Below are 16,696 nucleotides of genomic sequence, written 5' to 3'. Positions count from 1 at the left end.
CTAACCCGTTTAGACAAGGTGGACGGTCCGCGATGATACACCAACAAATAGGGTAGCTTCATTCATAGTGTTGTAGTGGGCATGCCCACACACAGCAGTTCCTTCGTCACATTCTGTCACGTCGACACACTTTACTATATTGGCTCCACATAACCGACTGTTACACACAGAATACCTCACTACGATTAACGTCGACGATGGAGGGTCATACGCCAGCGTGGTATCAGTTCTGCACCGCCCACAGCCCTCCATGGTGACCAGTGTTCTCTGGAAATGGAATGGGTAATATTTTATCTCGTAAGTCCTGGAGCGTAAGTTTTAGAAAATTTGATTCTCGGTTTTTTCGGCGAACACTTCCCGTAATGCGGTAATGTATCGAAACAGCGCAGAATGGTTGCGATAGGTCAGCACGAACTGACGACAGGTTTGACGAACTGCACTGCGGCCGAACCGACGCACGGACATCTACAATCGCTCTTAATTGTGCACAGTTTAACGAGAATCTGTCTGTTATTACACGAGGCTGTTGCTGTCCAGGAAAGAGATTTACGTCCGTCTGGCGGCCGTAACTTCTTTGCAAAGTGAAAGTAGCCAGGCATTCACTTGTGTAAGACGCAGCGCGTATGTTACCGCCTCTGCGTGCGTGATTGATATTCAGTTTGTTAAGCGCTGTTGGTTGCAGTTCAGTTGCTGTACGGCGACTCACGCAGTGATTAAGTTTACAAACATGATTTTTTTTGGTGCAGATCGCTTGGGTCTGTTGACTTTATTTACAACAATGCCTCAGGCTTCGTAACTAAATAATGTGATACCTGACCACCATATATTTCAAAATCCTGTGTCACAGTGGACCATCTACACGAATCGCCGGCACCTAATAATCCGATAATGCGTGGGTGGATTCCTCGTGTCACAAAAATTCGCCACGGCGGATTAGCCGAGCGGTCTCAGGCGCTGCAGTCAAGGACTGTGCGGCTGGTCCCGGCGGAGGTACGAGTTCTCCCTCGGGCATGGGTGTGTGTGTGTTTGTCCTTAGGATAATTTAGGTTAAGTAGTGTGTAAGCTTAGGGACTGTTGACCTTATCAGTTAAGTCCCATAAGATTTCACACACATCCGAACATTTTGAACAAAAAATTCAGATAGTAGCTGTTTAGATTCTGTATCTCTTACATCAGCCGATGTATACAGCACTAATTTCTTCTTCTTTATTTATCGTGTTAAGACATATCGAGCCCTTTAATGTCCCCACCTATTCCTTGGGCCGTCAACACATCTTTCCCGTGTTTGGCCTGATTTTTTTTTCATTTCCTGCAGATGTTTATTCCATATCCTTCTGTTTTCTTGTAACTTTCCTTACACACTACTAACTAGTGGTTCTTTCCAAGTCTTCTAATTTCTGAGTATATAAGTCCTCTAATGTCCTTCGGTAGTTCTTAAAAATTTCGTATCAGAACTTTCATATGCTACCTTCCTTTCTTTTTTCGTAACCAGTGAATGAACGTGGCTACGTAGAAAGTAAAATAGGCAGATTTATAGCATGAAAATAGCATTCTGCCTTGAGCAAACAAAATGGCTCTGAGCACTATGAGACTTAACATCTGAGGTCATCAGTCCCCTAGACTTGGAACTACTTAAACCTAACTAACCTAAGGACATCACACACATCCATGGCCGAGGCAGGATTCGAACCTGCGACCGTAGCAGTCGCGCGGTTCCGGACTGATGCGCCTAGAACCGTTCGGCCACCGTGACCGGCTGAGCAAACAAAATTTCCTTCTTTGACACCAATGTATATCTCGGTGAAGTATCACCAGCAGTGGGTTTAGTTTACTTTCCTTAGATTAGAGACAAAATTCTATCACAATTTATAGAGTTATGGTACTTTAGTATTTATGTTCAAAATATTAACAAAAGTACCTTAGCATCATATACTGATGTTTGTGCAGGAGTCTGTCATCTGCAAAGCAGCTGATGGTTTCCTACAGTTGATCAACTTCCAGCCGGCCACTGTGGCCGAGCGGTTCTAGGCGCTTCAGTCTGGAACCGCGCGACCGCTGCGGTCGCAGGTTCGAATCCTGCCTCGGCATTGATGTGCGTGATGTCCTTAGGTTAGTGAGGTTTACGTAGTTCTAAGTCTAGGCGACTGATAACCTCAGATGTTAAGTCATAGTGCTTAGAGCCATTTGAACCATTTGAAACTCCTTTGCTGCCTGTCAGACGTTTTATGTTATGGGGCAAATGATGAAATCTTTTTGTTGCTGCACATTGAACTCTTATTTGGGCCAGTGACAGCCTTAATAATGGGTAATAAAGATCATTTTTTCCTCAAACTGTAATGAATTGCCGGCCGATGTGGCCGTGCGGTTCTGGGCGCTACAGTCTGGAACCGAGTGATCGCTACGGTCGCAGGTTCGAATCCTGTCTCGGGCATGGATGTGGTCCTTCGGTTAGTTATGTTTAATTAGTTCTAAGTTCTAGGCGACTGATGACCTCAGAAGTTAAGTCGCATAGTGCTCAGAGCCATTTGAACCATTTTTTGTGACGAATTTCATTAGGCAGTATACAGGGTGCGAATCACTGAACTATATGAAATAAAATCATCATAACTTCCGAACGGTTTGCGTTAGGACGTTCAAGCTGCAAGGTTGGCGGCAGGGCATGATGGGAATCAGTATGCGCAATGTTGTTCGGCTTTGCGACGAAGCCCACTTTCATTTGAATGGGTTTGTCAGTAGGCAAAATTGGCACATTTGGGGACTGAGAATCCGCATTTCGCGATCGAGAAGTCTCTTCGTCCTCAACGGTTGACTGTATGGTGAGCAACGTCCAGTCACGGAATAATCGGTGCCATATTCCTTGATGACACGATGACTACTGAACGGAACGTGAAGGTTTTGGAAGATGATTTCATCCCCATTATGCAAAGTGACCCTGATTTCGACAAGATGTGGTTCATGCAAGACGGAGCTCGGCACCATCGAAGCAGGAGAGTGATGTCCTGAAGGAGCACTTTGGGGACCGCATTCTGGCCCTGGGATACCCACAGGCCACTGTCATGGGCTTCGACTGGCCGCTATATTCTCCGGATCTGAACACATGCGACTCCTTTTTGTGGGGCTGAATTAAAGACAAGGTGTGCAGTAATAACCCCCAAACCATTGCTGAGCTGAAAACAGCCACTCAGGAGGTCATCGACAGCATCGATGTTTCGGCACTTTAGCGGGTCATTCAGAATATCGCCATTCGTCTGTGCCACATCACATAACCTAAGTCCGAAACAGTGACGTTTACAGGTTGAATAAAGTGTCTGCACGCCATAGTTCACAACTAATTAACGTTTTTTTTCTGATATAGTTCAATAACTGCCACTTGGTATGTGTTGTGAGAGTGTTGTCGAAGCGCCAGTCTCTTTGAAGACCTACCTAGGTGAATACCCTTTATTATTCTTATATTCGCTTTCGTGCAATCAGTACCTTCTTTCTGAGTGGTCCTAAGAGGCAAACAAAGCTATGCGTGGAGTGCAGCTCTTATGTATGACAAGTCTGGACAATGTGGAAGAAAGAAGTTAATCGTTTAGGAGACTTTAAAATACTCAGTCTCCGTACGTGCATCTTCCGACAGATCATGAGAAGACAGCAATTGTATTTTTATGTAGTAGGGATGACACCGTCAGTTATATTTAAAAGTCATACTTTATTTCCAATCGATTTCTCTTTTACATTATACCATCATCATACCCCTCTATGATACCGTAAATCATGTGGATATCGGCAGTTATCACTGCGCATCTCATGGAGAGTACAGAAAACTGAAGTTCGTCATACCTGTTGGTCTGTTTGGAAATCTGGGCGAAAGGAGTCACTGCTTTAGTTTGATGGATTGAGTTTCTTCGTCGATCTCATGGTATTACATTTTCACGGAGATATACTGAGTTTCAGCTTTATCTTCGAGAAGGCTAGAAACTGAAGTAATGAATTAAAATTGTGGCAAAGCGAGCCCTTAAACCCAGGTCTCCTCCTTACCAGCCAGGTATGTTATCCACTACATTCCCTGACACTGTGGCCAGCAGCGTTGCAGAGACTACCCTAATCCAGTGCGCTCTCTAACACAAACTTCGATTCACACCTTAGCCCATCTCGATTTCTCCCCTTCTCAAATCGTCAAGTTTTCAAGTTATATGCAGCACTTATTTCGATAAGTTTGCGTATAGCTTTAATGTGTGTCGTTCTGTTTGCTCAAGTTATCAACACGTAATGATACAGTAACGTTTCTTTTCTTTATTCATGGTAAACTATTGTACGAAGCAAGATAGTGAATGGTAAACTGTTGCTATCGTAGCAGGGCGCCAAATGGGAAAAGACCCTATTGTTAATAATCTTATCACATATATGAAGGTAGCATCTGTTCCCAAAAGTTCAAATACCATTGATGACCGTGCAGCTTCTCTAGAATGAAATAATAATTAAATCGACACCATAGCTGCACACAGGCGTTGGGGACATGTTGAAAATGTGTGCCCCGACCGGGGCTCGAACCCGGGATCTCCAGCTTACATGGCAGATGCTCTATCCATCTGAGTCACTGAGGGCACAGAGGATAGTGCGCCAACTTGTCCACACCACTTCATTCGTAGTGCGCCTAATAGATGTTTGCCCATCACACTCATTACTCGCATCAGAGTAATCTACCAGGTCCCGTACGAGTTGGGGCATGGCGTGTGCATTCGGTCGGGGCACGCATTTTCAGCATGCCCCCAATGATGCCTGTTTGCAGCTGGGGTGTCGATTTAATTATCATTACAATCTTATCACAATCTGCAAGCAACGTTGACCTCAGCACACAGCAACGCGTTACTGGAAACTGGGTACCCGGGAAACTAATGTGGATTCGTCGGAGGCGCGGAATAGTCACCATCGAACAGGAGACACTGCATAACCAGTCAGTGGATACTCTGAACTAGAATCAATTAATATTTCGTTGTAAAATAGTCACTGTTTGGAATTAATGTCACAAGAAAACATCACTAACTCCTCCTCATAATTCAAGGAGAAAAAAGCACACTTGCAAGACATCAGCCTCAGCATCGATACCGGGCGAAGATATGGGCCATTATTCTCATAAGATATGAAATGGAGCACCAAAGCCGTAATATCAAAGTATTTATCATTCAGACGACCAGTTTCAACTCTACATTAGCGTTATCTTCAGGTCCTACTATTAATTAAATTAGTAGTTCCAGTCACCGGCTCATTGCATGTGGTCTCAGTGGTGACTGTACACTCCTGATGAACAGCGATTCACGGTACCTAGTTATTGTATGGGTCGTTGAGCCAATTACGAAGTAATTATTTGGTTAACTGTAGCACCTGAAGACGACGCAAATGCAACGTTGAAACTAGTCGTCTGAATAATAAATACTTTGAGAATACGGCTGTGATGTTCCATTTCAATTACTGATATTATCAGCCACTGTCCCATGTCCACAAGAAGTATAGACTTTCAGAAATAATTCTCACAGTACGCACTTATGACCTCTCGACTGCACAGTTTTCAAGCAAAGCGCGCACCGATTGTTTGTCACAAGCTTCGCTCTATTGCAGCCGCTTTAACGTCCGAGCGCCAAGTACTGTGCAGCGAACTGAGTAGGAGGTTTGTGAAATACTGCTGTGGCCCTGGCCGCATGTTTTGTTCATTTAACTTATGCCAGAAATGTCTTTGTGCTGAACATTTTTGTGTTGCGATTTATAAATGCAGTGTAAATGAACGAAACGAATGAGTATAACATTAAAGAAGTAGCACCGCGCTATTTCATTATCAACACCTGTTGTGCGCTATTTTAAAGCTCGCAATGTTGAAGTACGCTTCACATGTAGGAGGTGCTCTGTTTTTCAGCATAATAAGCATCATAAAATTGTAAAACGAAAATAATTAACGTTATTTCATAATAATTGGGTTATAATAATTAGGTTTACTCATTTTGCTTATGAGGCTTATATATAGCTGCAGAATATCAGCACCAGAATATTGTTGAATAATGAATTAAAACTCAATGTGAACAGGCCTCGGAATACCCAACGGCACCGACCGACCGCCGTGTCGTTCTCATATTGGGGGTATCACTGGTTGCGGATACGGAGGGGTATGTGATCTGCACAGCTCTCTCCCGGCCGTTGTCAGTTTTCGAGACCTGTGCCGCTACTTCTCAGTCAAGTAGCTCCTCCATTGTCCTCACAAGGACTTACTACAACCCGGTTGACAACAGCGCTCGGCAGACCCAGACGGTCGCCCATCCAAGTGCTAGCCAAGCCCGACGGCGCTTAACTTCAGTGATTTGACGGGAACTGCAGTTACCACTGCGGCAAGGCCGTTGGCTATTGTTAACTAATACTGAACATATACGTTCGTGCAGTTGACGTACAGGGTGTCCATAAATTACATTTACAACTTAGGATTCAAAATGGTTCAAATGGCTCTGACCACTATGGGACTTAACTTCTGAGGTCATCAGTCCCATAGAACTTAGAACTACTTACACCTAAGTAACCTAAGGACACATCACACACGTCCATGCCCGAGGCAGGATTCGAACCTGCGACCGTAGCGGTCGCCGGTTCCAGACTGTAGCGCCTTGAACCGCTCGGCCAACGGCCGGCCAACTTAGGATTCCAATAACATTAAAACTACGCCATATATCAGCAAATGATTACCAACATGTGAAAAATAACTCAAAAAGCTTTTTTTACCTTCCGTGCGACGCAACTTAGATGCAGACTTGAACCTTAAAACATAATAAAATGTGGATGCTGTAACAGATGGTCCACTTCCATGGCCACTGATCTCACACCAGTAGACTTCTTCCTGTGGAGCTTTGTAAAGGATGCGGTGTACCGATCCAAGGACTTGCATTCTCATTGCCTTTAAACATGTAACCATGGAGATCGTGAGTAGTTAGTTCGTGGAGAGAAATTGAATTCCGACTGCTAAGGGTACACACATCGATGTGTACGAATGAGGAACCAAAACTTTGCGAAACATCGTATCACATGTTGATAACCATTTGTCAATATCTAGTATAGTTTTAAAGGTTCACTTGCAAGTCTTGGCCTAAGTTGTAAAGATTATTAATGAAAACCCTGTATTATGCACCGTACTCACATTACTTACCTATTTTCCTCGTAGAAAGACACGTGTTCTCGAACAAGATTTCATGACAGGTTTGAAAGATCTGTCGACCTACCGTCTCCTCTTAAAAAAAATGGTTCAAATGGCTCTAAGCACTATGGCACTTAAAATCTGAGGTCATCAGTACCCTAGACTTAGAACTACTTAAACCTAACTATCCTAAAGACATCACACACATGCATGCCCGAGGCAGGATTCGAACCTGCGACCGTAGCAGCAACGCTGTTCCTGACTGAAGCGCCTATAACTGCTCGGCCACAGCGGCCGGCCGTCTCCTCTTCCTTGGCCTTCAAGATCCCTCGTATGCATGTCATTCCGCTGTGCAGTACTTGGCTCTCAGGAAATATGTGGTTACGGTAGGTGAATGACAAACAAACGGTGCGCCCGGAATTTTAAAGCTGTAGTTTTGCGCGGGACCAATTGCTGGAGCTGATAACTTCTCCTTAAAATCTGACGTCGAGTTGGCGATATTTCTTTGTTAGACTGTCTTGCCGGAAATTTGCACCCGTCTATAGTAATTGTAGCTACTATCGATTATAACGCCTACAAAGATCGGTTGTACAGGGCGCAGTATGAGTAATATTATTGCAAACACATTCTCCGTTCGGTCCACAGCAGTCGGATTTTCCTTTATAAATTGACCTCACGTGAAACTGCGCTCGTTTTATTTTTAGTCTATATGCGCGGTGCGCTATTTTTAAATCGCCGCAGCAACCTATTACAATCTTTTACTTCTTGGGTTCGCATTTATTGTTCTGTTGTTAGTTAGCCGCGCCTTTGCGACGGAACATTTTTACTGCCATCAGATGACAATCTAGGTTTCCCGTTATACCTGTTATACTGGTAACGTAGTTTTCGATGAGGGTTTTTAATTAGACCTCTTAATACGGTGGCTCTACAGAGCCAAATTATAAGAACCAACTTAAACTTTTACTGCTGTTTATCTCTCGATATTTTTAAACAAAATTCTCCACTTTTTAAGAAATGGAACTAGAACAAATATTAAGCAACGAATACAGCAATTAAAAGCCAGCTTTTCTCTTGATTAGAAAGACTGTCTGCTTGTATGGTCGTCTACAGTAAATATTATAGACAATGTAAAAAGCTTAAAAGCCTGTTCACATGTATTTACGCTATCTGATCAAAAGTATCCCGATACTCCCATGTAATAAGGAATTGACTGCTAGATGTCAGGAGGCGCACTCTAGACCGTACAAAAGTAGCCGGGCAGTACTGTGTTGCCAGTAGAAAAGCAGCCCAGCTGAGAGGGTTCGTTAGGAGACATCAGTGACTTGGAACGTGGGCTAGTCACTGGATGTCACCTGAGTAACAAATCCATCAGGGATAATTCAACACTTCTGAAGCTGCCGAAGTCCACTGATCAGGATTGTCACGTTAAGTGAAACAACAAGTTTACTGTTACCAGTCACTGTTTATGTACCTCCACGACGCGTTTCAAAGGTTTAAACTTCCGTCATCAGGTGGACTTACATTTTTTTAGTATTACACATGTGTGTGTGTTATGGTTTTTTTTTTGGAGGAACTTGTGGCCAAAAGAAAAAAAAAATCCGTAACACAACACACACACACACACACACACACACACACACACACACAACACGTCATACTAACTAATGTAAATTCACCTGATGACGGAGGTTTAAAGCCTTTGAAACGCGTCTTGGAGATAAATAAACAGCGACTAGTAACAGTAAACTTGTTGTTTCATTTACTACCAATAACAGTCACGATGAAGCCTAATCTAAATTGTTTGCATTTGTGATTCAGAACCGCAAACGTGGAGGAACAGCCACAGCCATACCGAGACAAGGCAGAGCTCGTGTACGGACCGTCAGGGACCGTCGAGCGCTGGGGAGGGTGGTGGAAAAACTCGTATGAAACTTGCTCATGATTTCTGAAGTGCTGCTAGTAGTCCAGCGAGCACAATGACTGTGCGTAGGGAGTACAAGAATGCGGTATAGTGGGCGAGCAGGTCCGCATATCCTGTGTATTTCTGTGCATAATCGTAAGTGATGCTTCAAGTGGTGTGGATAGTGGAAGACTGGAAGCGAGTAATTTGGAGCGATGAATCTCGCTATACACTGCGGCAATCCAGTTTGACAAATGCCTGGAGAACGTTACCTGCTATCATGTGCAGTGCCAACAGTGAAGTACAGAGGGGGCTGTGTTACGGTAGGCGGGTGTTTGGGGGCGTTTTTCGTGCTCAGGTCGTGGTCCCTCTATTGCGCTTAAGAAAATGCCATATGCAAAAGAAGATGAACACATTTTATAGCACTGAATACGGGGTCGTTAACATAGCACGCAGCACCATGCACCACCACAGGCGTCGACTGGTCGACAACCCACTCCCGAGACGGCATATATCCCAGCGATTGTCACACCAGAAAGCTGCAGCGTTGGCGCCGCAGCAGACGGGGCAGTTAAAAGTCGTTTCGACTACCGGGAACGCAGCCCTCCAATCGTGTACTTCGTGCAGCATCGTCTGCTTCTAGCGAGTCCACTCCAGCCCGTCTCCAGTGAATGTTCTACCGGGACAAGAACTGTTTACTATCCAGCTTTAGCTTCCGCAATAGTTGTTGAACTTCAAGATCTGTTGCCTGAGCAGATTTGTAAAAAACTGAGTACTCGTCAACAAATATGTTTGTTCTTCTCACTAATCATTATCAGTGTTTCAGTGCTTTCCTCGTCCTCCTTTCATAGTGATCCACTCAGAGTACTATAACTATCTGAGGGTGGCAAAGAGTAAAATCTCCTCCTCTGATTGTATCAAAAGCACGGTGCAACACTGTATACTGCATACAGTACAGGAACAATTCTGAGACAATATTTTTTTGTATCACCATGACAACGCATCCTATCATAAAGCAGCGGCTGTGAGGCAATGGTTTGTGGACAATAAAATTCCTGAAATGGAGTTTCCTCCCCACAATCCCAACTTCAACCCAACGAAACACCATGAGACGATTTACAAGTCCGACTTCGCTCCACAGCCCAGCGTCCAGTATCACTCAGTTACCTCATCTGGTTTCGGCTGTTGACGGAGAGTGGACCGTCATTCCTCCACAGACATTCAGACGCCTTCTTCAAAGCGTCCCAAGCAGACCTCAAGCTGTAATAATGGCGAAGGAAGGACACATTCCATATTAATATCCTCTAATATGCGTCTCAATACTTTTGGTTGCATCCTGTTTTTAGTGCTACTTGAACTCTTAATTTTCCATCAATATTTCAACTTTCTCCGGGAAACAATCTCCCTCCGCCAAACGTCGTATAACTATCGAAGTATGGAAGTCAGTATAGACAGCCTCCTAAGTTTGACGGAGCACATTGAGAAAGTTCAAAGAAGAGAAGCACGTTTTATATTACCGCAAAATATGGGAGAGTTTGTCACGGACAAGATACAGGATTTGGGGTGGACATTGCGAGTTAACGAGCACAGCGTTCTCGTTTAAATATATGGCCGGAAGAGTCAGCCTACAAGAATTGTGAAACGAACCCCGTCGTCCATGGCCGCGTGCCACAAAGGCGAAAGCGGACAGTCCGTCTTTAGGCAGCTAGGAAGTGAAACGACAGAAAATTTTCCGTTGTGTGGTATCGCGGGACTTAGTCTCTGAGCGGTGAGCAGCCACGCACCTGGTGTGAACTTTTCCTGTAGGTAACTCGTATTTCGCGATGAGATTGTGAATGATCGAACTGTGTCAAATGGATATGCGCTCGAGTGTAACAATAACTCTAAATACGACCACTTTCACTATTAGTTTGCTTTCTGAATAAATACTATTCTAGCCAAATCGCAATTGTGTGGCCTACATTATTTGTGTCGTTCATTTAGTTCCCGATATTGTTATTACTGTTATTCTATGTTATGTTAACTTCATATTTCGCAAACGTGCCCTCAGCCAGACATTGTAACCAAAGGGTCACAAGTGTCTAATTTAGGGCGCGTAATGCGACACGTGCGGTTCAACCCCTAGACGAGTTTGAGCCAAGACATTTCGACGAAGAGGAATCACATGTGAGCCTGAACATCTTTGGGATGTTAGGTCGCAACATCATTAAAACAAAGCCGTTTTTCGTTACGGCGGAATCTTGTCACGAAATTTCGATCATCAACTTTCTCGTCCAAATGTGAACATATTGTGTTGACGCTGACCCACATAGGGAGGAACGATCATGACAAAAAAGTAAGGGAAATCAGAGCTCACACGGTAAGATATAGGTGTTCGTTTTTTCCTCGCGCTGTTCGAGAGTCGAATATCAGAGAATTATTGTGAAGGTGGTTCGATGAACCCTCTGCCAGGCACTTAAGTGTGATTTCTAGATGGAATTGATTAGTAGGAAGGGTTCGTAACCAGATGGGTTTCAAGTTCCACGGCAGAGGGAATCTCACTGCTTCCGTATATCAGCGCTGACAGCTGTGTGCATAATTATGTTATTATGAGGTGCGATCAAACCCTTAGACTGTAAAAGAAGCATGAGCAAGGTTCCGTCGACAATGACCACAGCGACGGCGCTACGTAGAGTACTAACGTACAGTAATGCAATTTACACGTTTATCTTGTACGACTCCACACTCTCAACTGTTTGAAATCTATTCCTGCCTACGTCATCACTTACGTATCTCAAATTGGTTACCGTTCTTTACAGTCTAAACGTAATATCCACAAGACAGGATAGTGTACCATGAGCCCCGCGTTGAGAGAGAGTTTCTCAGCAGCCTTTGTTGGTGTCCACGATTTTACAAACAATATCTACAAGGTGAAGCCAACAAAAGGTGCCACAGAAGAAATGCGAATAGCTGTTACTTTACTCGCTTGTACGTAACACGCAAACGAGCGCTATATTCACTTACAGTAGAAGTCCCGTTAAACAGCTGGAACAGACAACACATTTAGCGAGAGTTTTCTATCACTCATAAAATGCTGATTTATTGTTATGTTGTGAAACTAAAATTTCATACATCAAATCGCAAGGCAATAAACACAATCCAGTAGTCGCGACAATGTGACAATATGCTAATTTTGTTACGCTGATTCAAAAGACATCATTTACAGCCGCAATGTTTTATATTTTACGTACGACGTTCCTTAAAAGGAGCGGTGAATAAAAACAAACTTGCATCCGGGTGTCTGGTGACAGGCAACTGTGTGGAACACTAGGACAAACTCTGTTAAGAGCGGCAGAAATCACTTTTTATTCGCCCATGTAGCGATCATCCTTCCTGCTCATGAAAAATAATTACACGATGATGATAAATTTTTTACAATTTTTTTTAATAAACACTGCTACTCAGTTGCTGAACCACCCTTATATCTCACGTAGTATGTGTTTGTTTGATCGGAAGCCTTGACTTTAGTACTGATCGAGTGCTTGGGATCCCAAAGAATCCTGATAAAAGGAAGATGTCGAAGCAGTTCAGAGGCGTGTAGTTAAATTTGGTACCGGTAGGTTTGATCAACATACGAGTGTTACGGAAAACCTCTGTGGACTTCAACGGGAATCCCTGGAGAGAGGTCGACGTTGTTTTCGAGAATCACCGTTGAGAAGGTTAAGAGAGCCATCATTGGCAACTGAATGTAGAACGATCCGGCTGTCACCAACACAAGATGAGAGAAGCATCAAGGCAGTGGTTTGTCCCTTGCTACAGATGAGAGCGGAACAGAAAGTGCAGTGACTAGCAGAGGTACAAGGTACCCTCTACCATGCACTGTACAGTAGCTGAACAAAGGCATCAGGATACTTATTAGTGGACACTAATATGGAGTCCACTTTTCACTTTTATGATGGCCTGAAATGTGCTGGAGATACTTTCAATGAAGTGTCTATATGTTTATGGAGCAATAGCATCCCAGTCTTCCTCAAGAGGTGAAACCAGATATGACAGTGATGTAGGAGGGTATCCGAAATGTTCCTCTGCTGTACGCACTACACAATCCGGTAAAAAGTGTTCATATTCTTCCGCGTTTTCTTTAGCGCAGTAGAGGAATGACATCCTAACTTCAAAAAACAGCCCCATACTGTGACAGAACCTCCCCCAGCACTTCATTGATGGCACTACAAAGTATGGCAGGCGAGGTTCTCCAGGCGTTTGTCCAACTGAAACTCTCCCATCTGACTACGAGAGGGTATGACCTGATTCAGTTCACTCTTTTTCAGTCATCCATTGTCCACTGGCGTCTCTCTTTACCCCACCTGAAGCGCGGCTTAGCACCGACTGCAGAAATGTCTCGTTTTTGTGGAGGTGCTCGACCTCGCACACTAACTTTTTAACTTCCTACATAGTGTCACTGTCCTAGCTGAGCTGCTCTAAGGACTCTGAGTGATTCCTCCGTTGATTTCTTGCGATTTTTTATAGTCACCATCTCGTTCGTGCCTGTCCTTCAGTACATGACATCTGTCTCGTCTTTGGTTACCTGTGATTATTCATTAGGGCTCCCAGTTCATCAGCACATCACTATCGACAAGGGCTGCTTTAGAAGGACTTAAATGTCCCTGATGGCTTTGCTACTCAAGTGACATAAAATGACTAGTCCACATCGGAACCGCAGAGCTCTCCTGACCGATCTATTCCGCTGTTACTGTTTCACCTGCTGACAGCACAGTACTCCGTGCCCTCTTTTATGATGGAGGTCGACCTCTCGTGATGTTTAGTGGTCAAGTCTGTATTAGACAGGGTTGTCCGGATATATTTACCACATAGTTTACAGTGTGGACAAACACGGTATCGAAGGTTACTAAGATGAGATTCGGAATGTAAGGTGTGCAAAAAAATGTACTTACGGAGAGACTGACTTTCTTTTTTTTATTGTTTATTCCTCACAGTAAACATTTTGAAATTTTGTAAGATGTGTTACTTCATTCTACGCCTCCCTTAAACTTAAGCTCACACACATTCGCAGGTATTTAGGTGGTGCAATTTTTTTTTTAGCAGTTAGTACATCACAGTGTTCTGTTAAGAGACGCCTCTTCATTGGTTTCAGTGTGGGTGTTGCTGTTAATTTTTTGGATAACTTCCGATAAGGAGTTTCCGGTTTTGCTACCCGAGGGAGAGGAGTCTAACACAGGAAGGCTGACATGAAGACTTCAGGATCAGTATTCAGCGATGACAATCTCCAGACCGTGAGGTGATCCCTCTGCTAATATCACTCAGTGAAGCCTAAAGTGACGCCCGTCGTGCAGTACACAGTGCTGCGCTCGTAAGAAGGCAGGTGGTGGATTGCTGTGGCCAACAGCGTCATCCTGTCGCGTCTGCTTGCAGCGTACTCTTTAGGGGACAAGTATGGCATTCAGCTTTCATTCTCATTTTAGTTTAAGTATCGTGAAAGCACTGAGCATTATGGTGTTCATTATGGGTGGGATAAATCAAACACGATGAGTATTACGCAACTAGTAACAGCGATAGATTCCGGAGAAGGTAAGTTTATGCAAGGAAATTCAGAAGCAGCGACAGTGACCCAGTATGGCGAATACTAGATCACTGCATTCGCGTGGCGGAGCAGTGACAGTCGCTGCCGTTGGGGTTTTGTATCACTCGCTGAGACGTGAGCGACTAGGGCCCAACAGGTGCGTTGCTCCTTAACGCGGGTTGAACAATATGGTGGTTGCGTACGTCACAAAGCAGCGCGTGGTGGAGGACGCGCATCGAGGATGTGCGTAGCACCAATTCGCGGCATAGGCACTGCCGGGAGAACAGGGCACGCGCTTACAGTTACGTAGCTCTCACCAGAGCAGCTGGAGTGTGTGGCGTCGGACAGAGACGGAGACCACACTGGCGATACCGCGTTCTCCGTCTTTCTCTTACTCGTCCGCCTTCTTACTTGCACAGCACTGTAACTGACTGACGCACTGGTACGACCTCCTCGCCGTGACTGGAAATTGCGTGTTTTATACCGGCGGAGGCAGCCGCGTTGCGCCGGAGCGCGTCCTACCTGGGGGCGGGTACGGCGACGTGGGGACGGGGTCCGGCGCGCCGTACTGGCGCAGCCCGTAGCCGTCGTGGGAGGCGGCGGCCGCGGCGGCGGCGAAGCCCGCGTCCGCCATCGCGGCGGCGACGCGGCCGCGGTCCTCGGCCGAGTACTGGTGGTGGTGGTGGTGGTGGTGGTGCGGGTCGACGTGCGCCGCCGCCGCCCCCGGGTGGTGGCGCGAGCCGTACGCCGAGTAGTTGCACCACGACTGCGGCGAGAAGCCCTGGTGGCAGTCCTGCGCGCCGCCCCCGGAGCCCGCCCCCACCGCCGCCGAGTACTTGTACTCGGGCGTGTTGCCGCCGCCGGAGTTGGTGCCGCTGCCGCCGCTGCCCGCGCCGCCGCCGCCCCCGCCGCCGCCACCCCCGCCTCCCGCGCTGCCGCCCCCGGCGCCCGACGACGCCACGTTGGCCGGCGACCAGAAGCTGAGTGCCGCGGCCGCCGCTACTGCGTTGGCCGCCATCGAGGTGGAGGAAGTGGACGACGAAGACTTGGAGGAGCGGACGCTGCCCGCGCCGCCGCCGCCCCCGGAACCCGCGCCGCCTCCGCCGCTGCCCGCGCCGGGCTCCGCTGCCAGGTTATAGTAGGTGGGCGGGGGCGGTGGGTAGTGCTGCTCGAACGAGTCGTACGCCGACCACGGCTGGCCCCCCGCGCCTCCTCCGGAGCCCTGCGACACAGCGCTCTGTCAGCCAGCGCCCTCGCAACCGTGCACACCAGACAAGGTACGAAGGGATAAACGAGGGTCGTCCAGGAATAAAGAACATACGAGGAAGACCCAAAGTGACGTACAATAATTTTACTACCAAAAAGTTTAATACGTAGCAAACCAAAATATGTTACAAATGAATTTACATCTTTTTTACCTAGTTCTCTACCACCCTTCCCAACCGATTTCTCCTATCGTGATACCAGTTTCAGTATGCCCTATTCGTAGAAGTCCGTTAAGTTGAACGTGGCCAACCGCGACCTGCTGATCCCACTTCCACATCCGTCTCAAAGCGTTAGCTAGCCAGGAACTTCTTCGTGGGATCAAACACATGAAAGTTTGTGGTGCAAGGCCCGGTCTGCATGAATGGAGCACCTCTCACCAAAATTTGGCGATTTGGCACGAATAGCAGCAACGACAGGTGGGCGTATATAATCATATGAACAGCATTAGACTGAGTGATCATTCAGAAGGACACGGCAGTGTCGGTAAGAGCATGGTAACGTGACGTAAGGTTGAGATCGACCACACTTGACCACAAGGGAGAATCACTGTACTGCACACCAAGCACAATACATCATAACCGTAGCCCCTGCAGACCAGCACCTGCCGTAATGGCCACTCTGCAGCGTTCTGTGTCATCCCGCACCATTGCTCAGAGACTGGCAGCAGCCAGACTAGGGAATTACCGTCCATTCCGCAGGCTGCCGTCAACACCACCCTACAGACAGCTGAGTTTAGAGTGGTACTCAGATCGGAAAGCAACGACTGCTGATGAATGGCGGAGCATTGTGTTCAGCGTTTCTGTACCACCCCGAATGGCCA

At 46.1% G+C, this 16,696-nt stretch overlaps 1 protein-coding gene across 1 annotated transcript in view; it reads right to left on the bottom strand.

Annotated features, from left to right (window-relative positions):
- Positions 1–7,786: 7,786 nt before the first annotated feature.
- The window catches only part of LOC126427931 (basic salivary proline-rich protein 2-like), a gene marked incomplete at its 3' end in the record, with an annotated part of 51,684 nt that continues 42,774 nt past the window's right edge, over positions 7,787–16,696 (bottom strand). The window contains 3 exon segments of the mRNA XM_050089825.1: positions 7,787–7,831; positions 15,095–15,268; positions 15,317–15,847. Coding sequence (XP_049945782.1) covers positions 7,787–7,831; positions 15,095–15,268; positions 15,317–15,847 — 750 coding nt within the window.

The sequence above is a fragment of the Schistocerca serialis genome, chromosome 12, assembly GCF_023864345.2.
Source record: "Schistocerca serialis cubense isolate TAMUIC-IGC-003099 chromosome 12, iqSchSeri2.2, whole genome shotgun sequence".
Classification (NCBI taxonomy): Eukaryota; Metazoa; Arthropoda; class Insecta; order Orthoptera; family Acrididae; genus Schistocerca; species Schistocerca serialis.
Note: the sequence above shows the minus strand (reverse complement) of the source record. Positions and strands in the feature narration are given on the sequence as shown.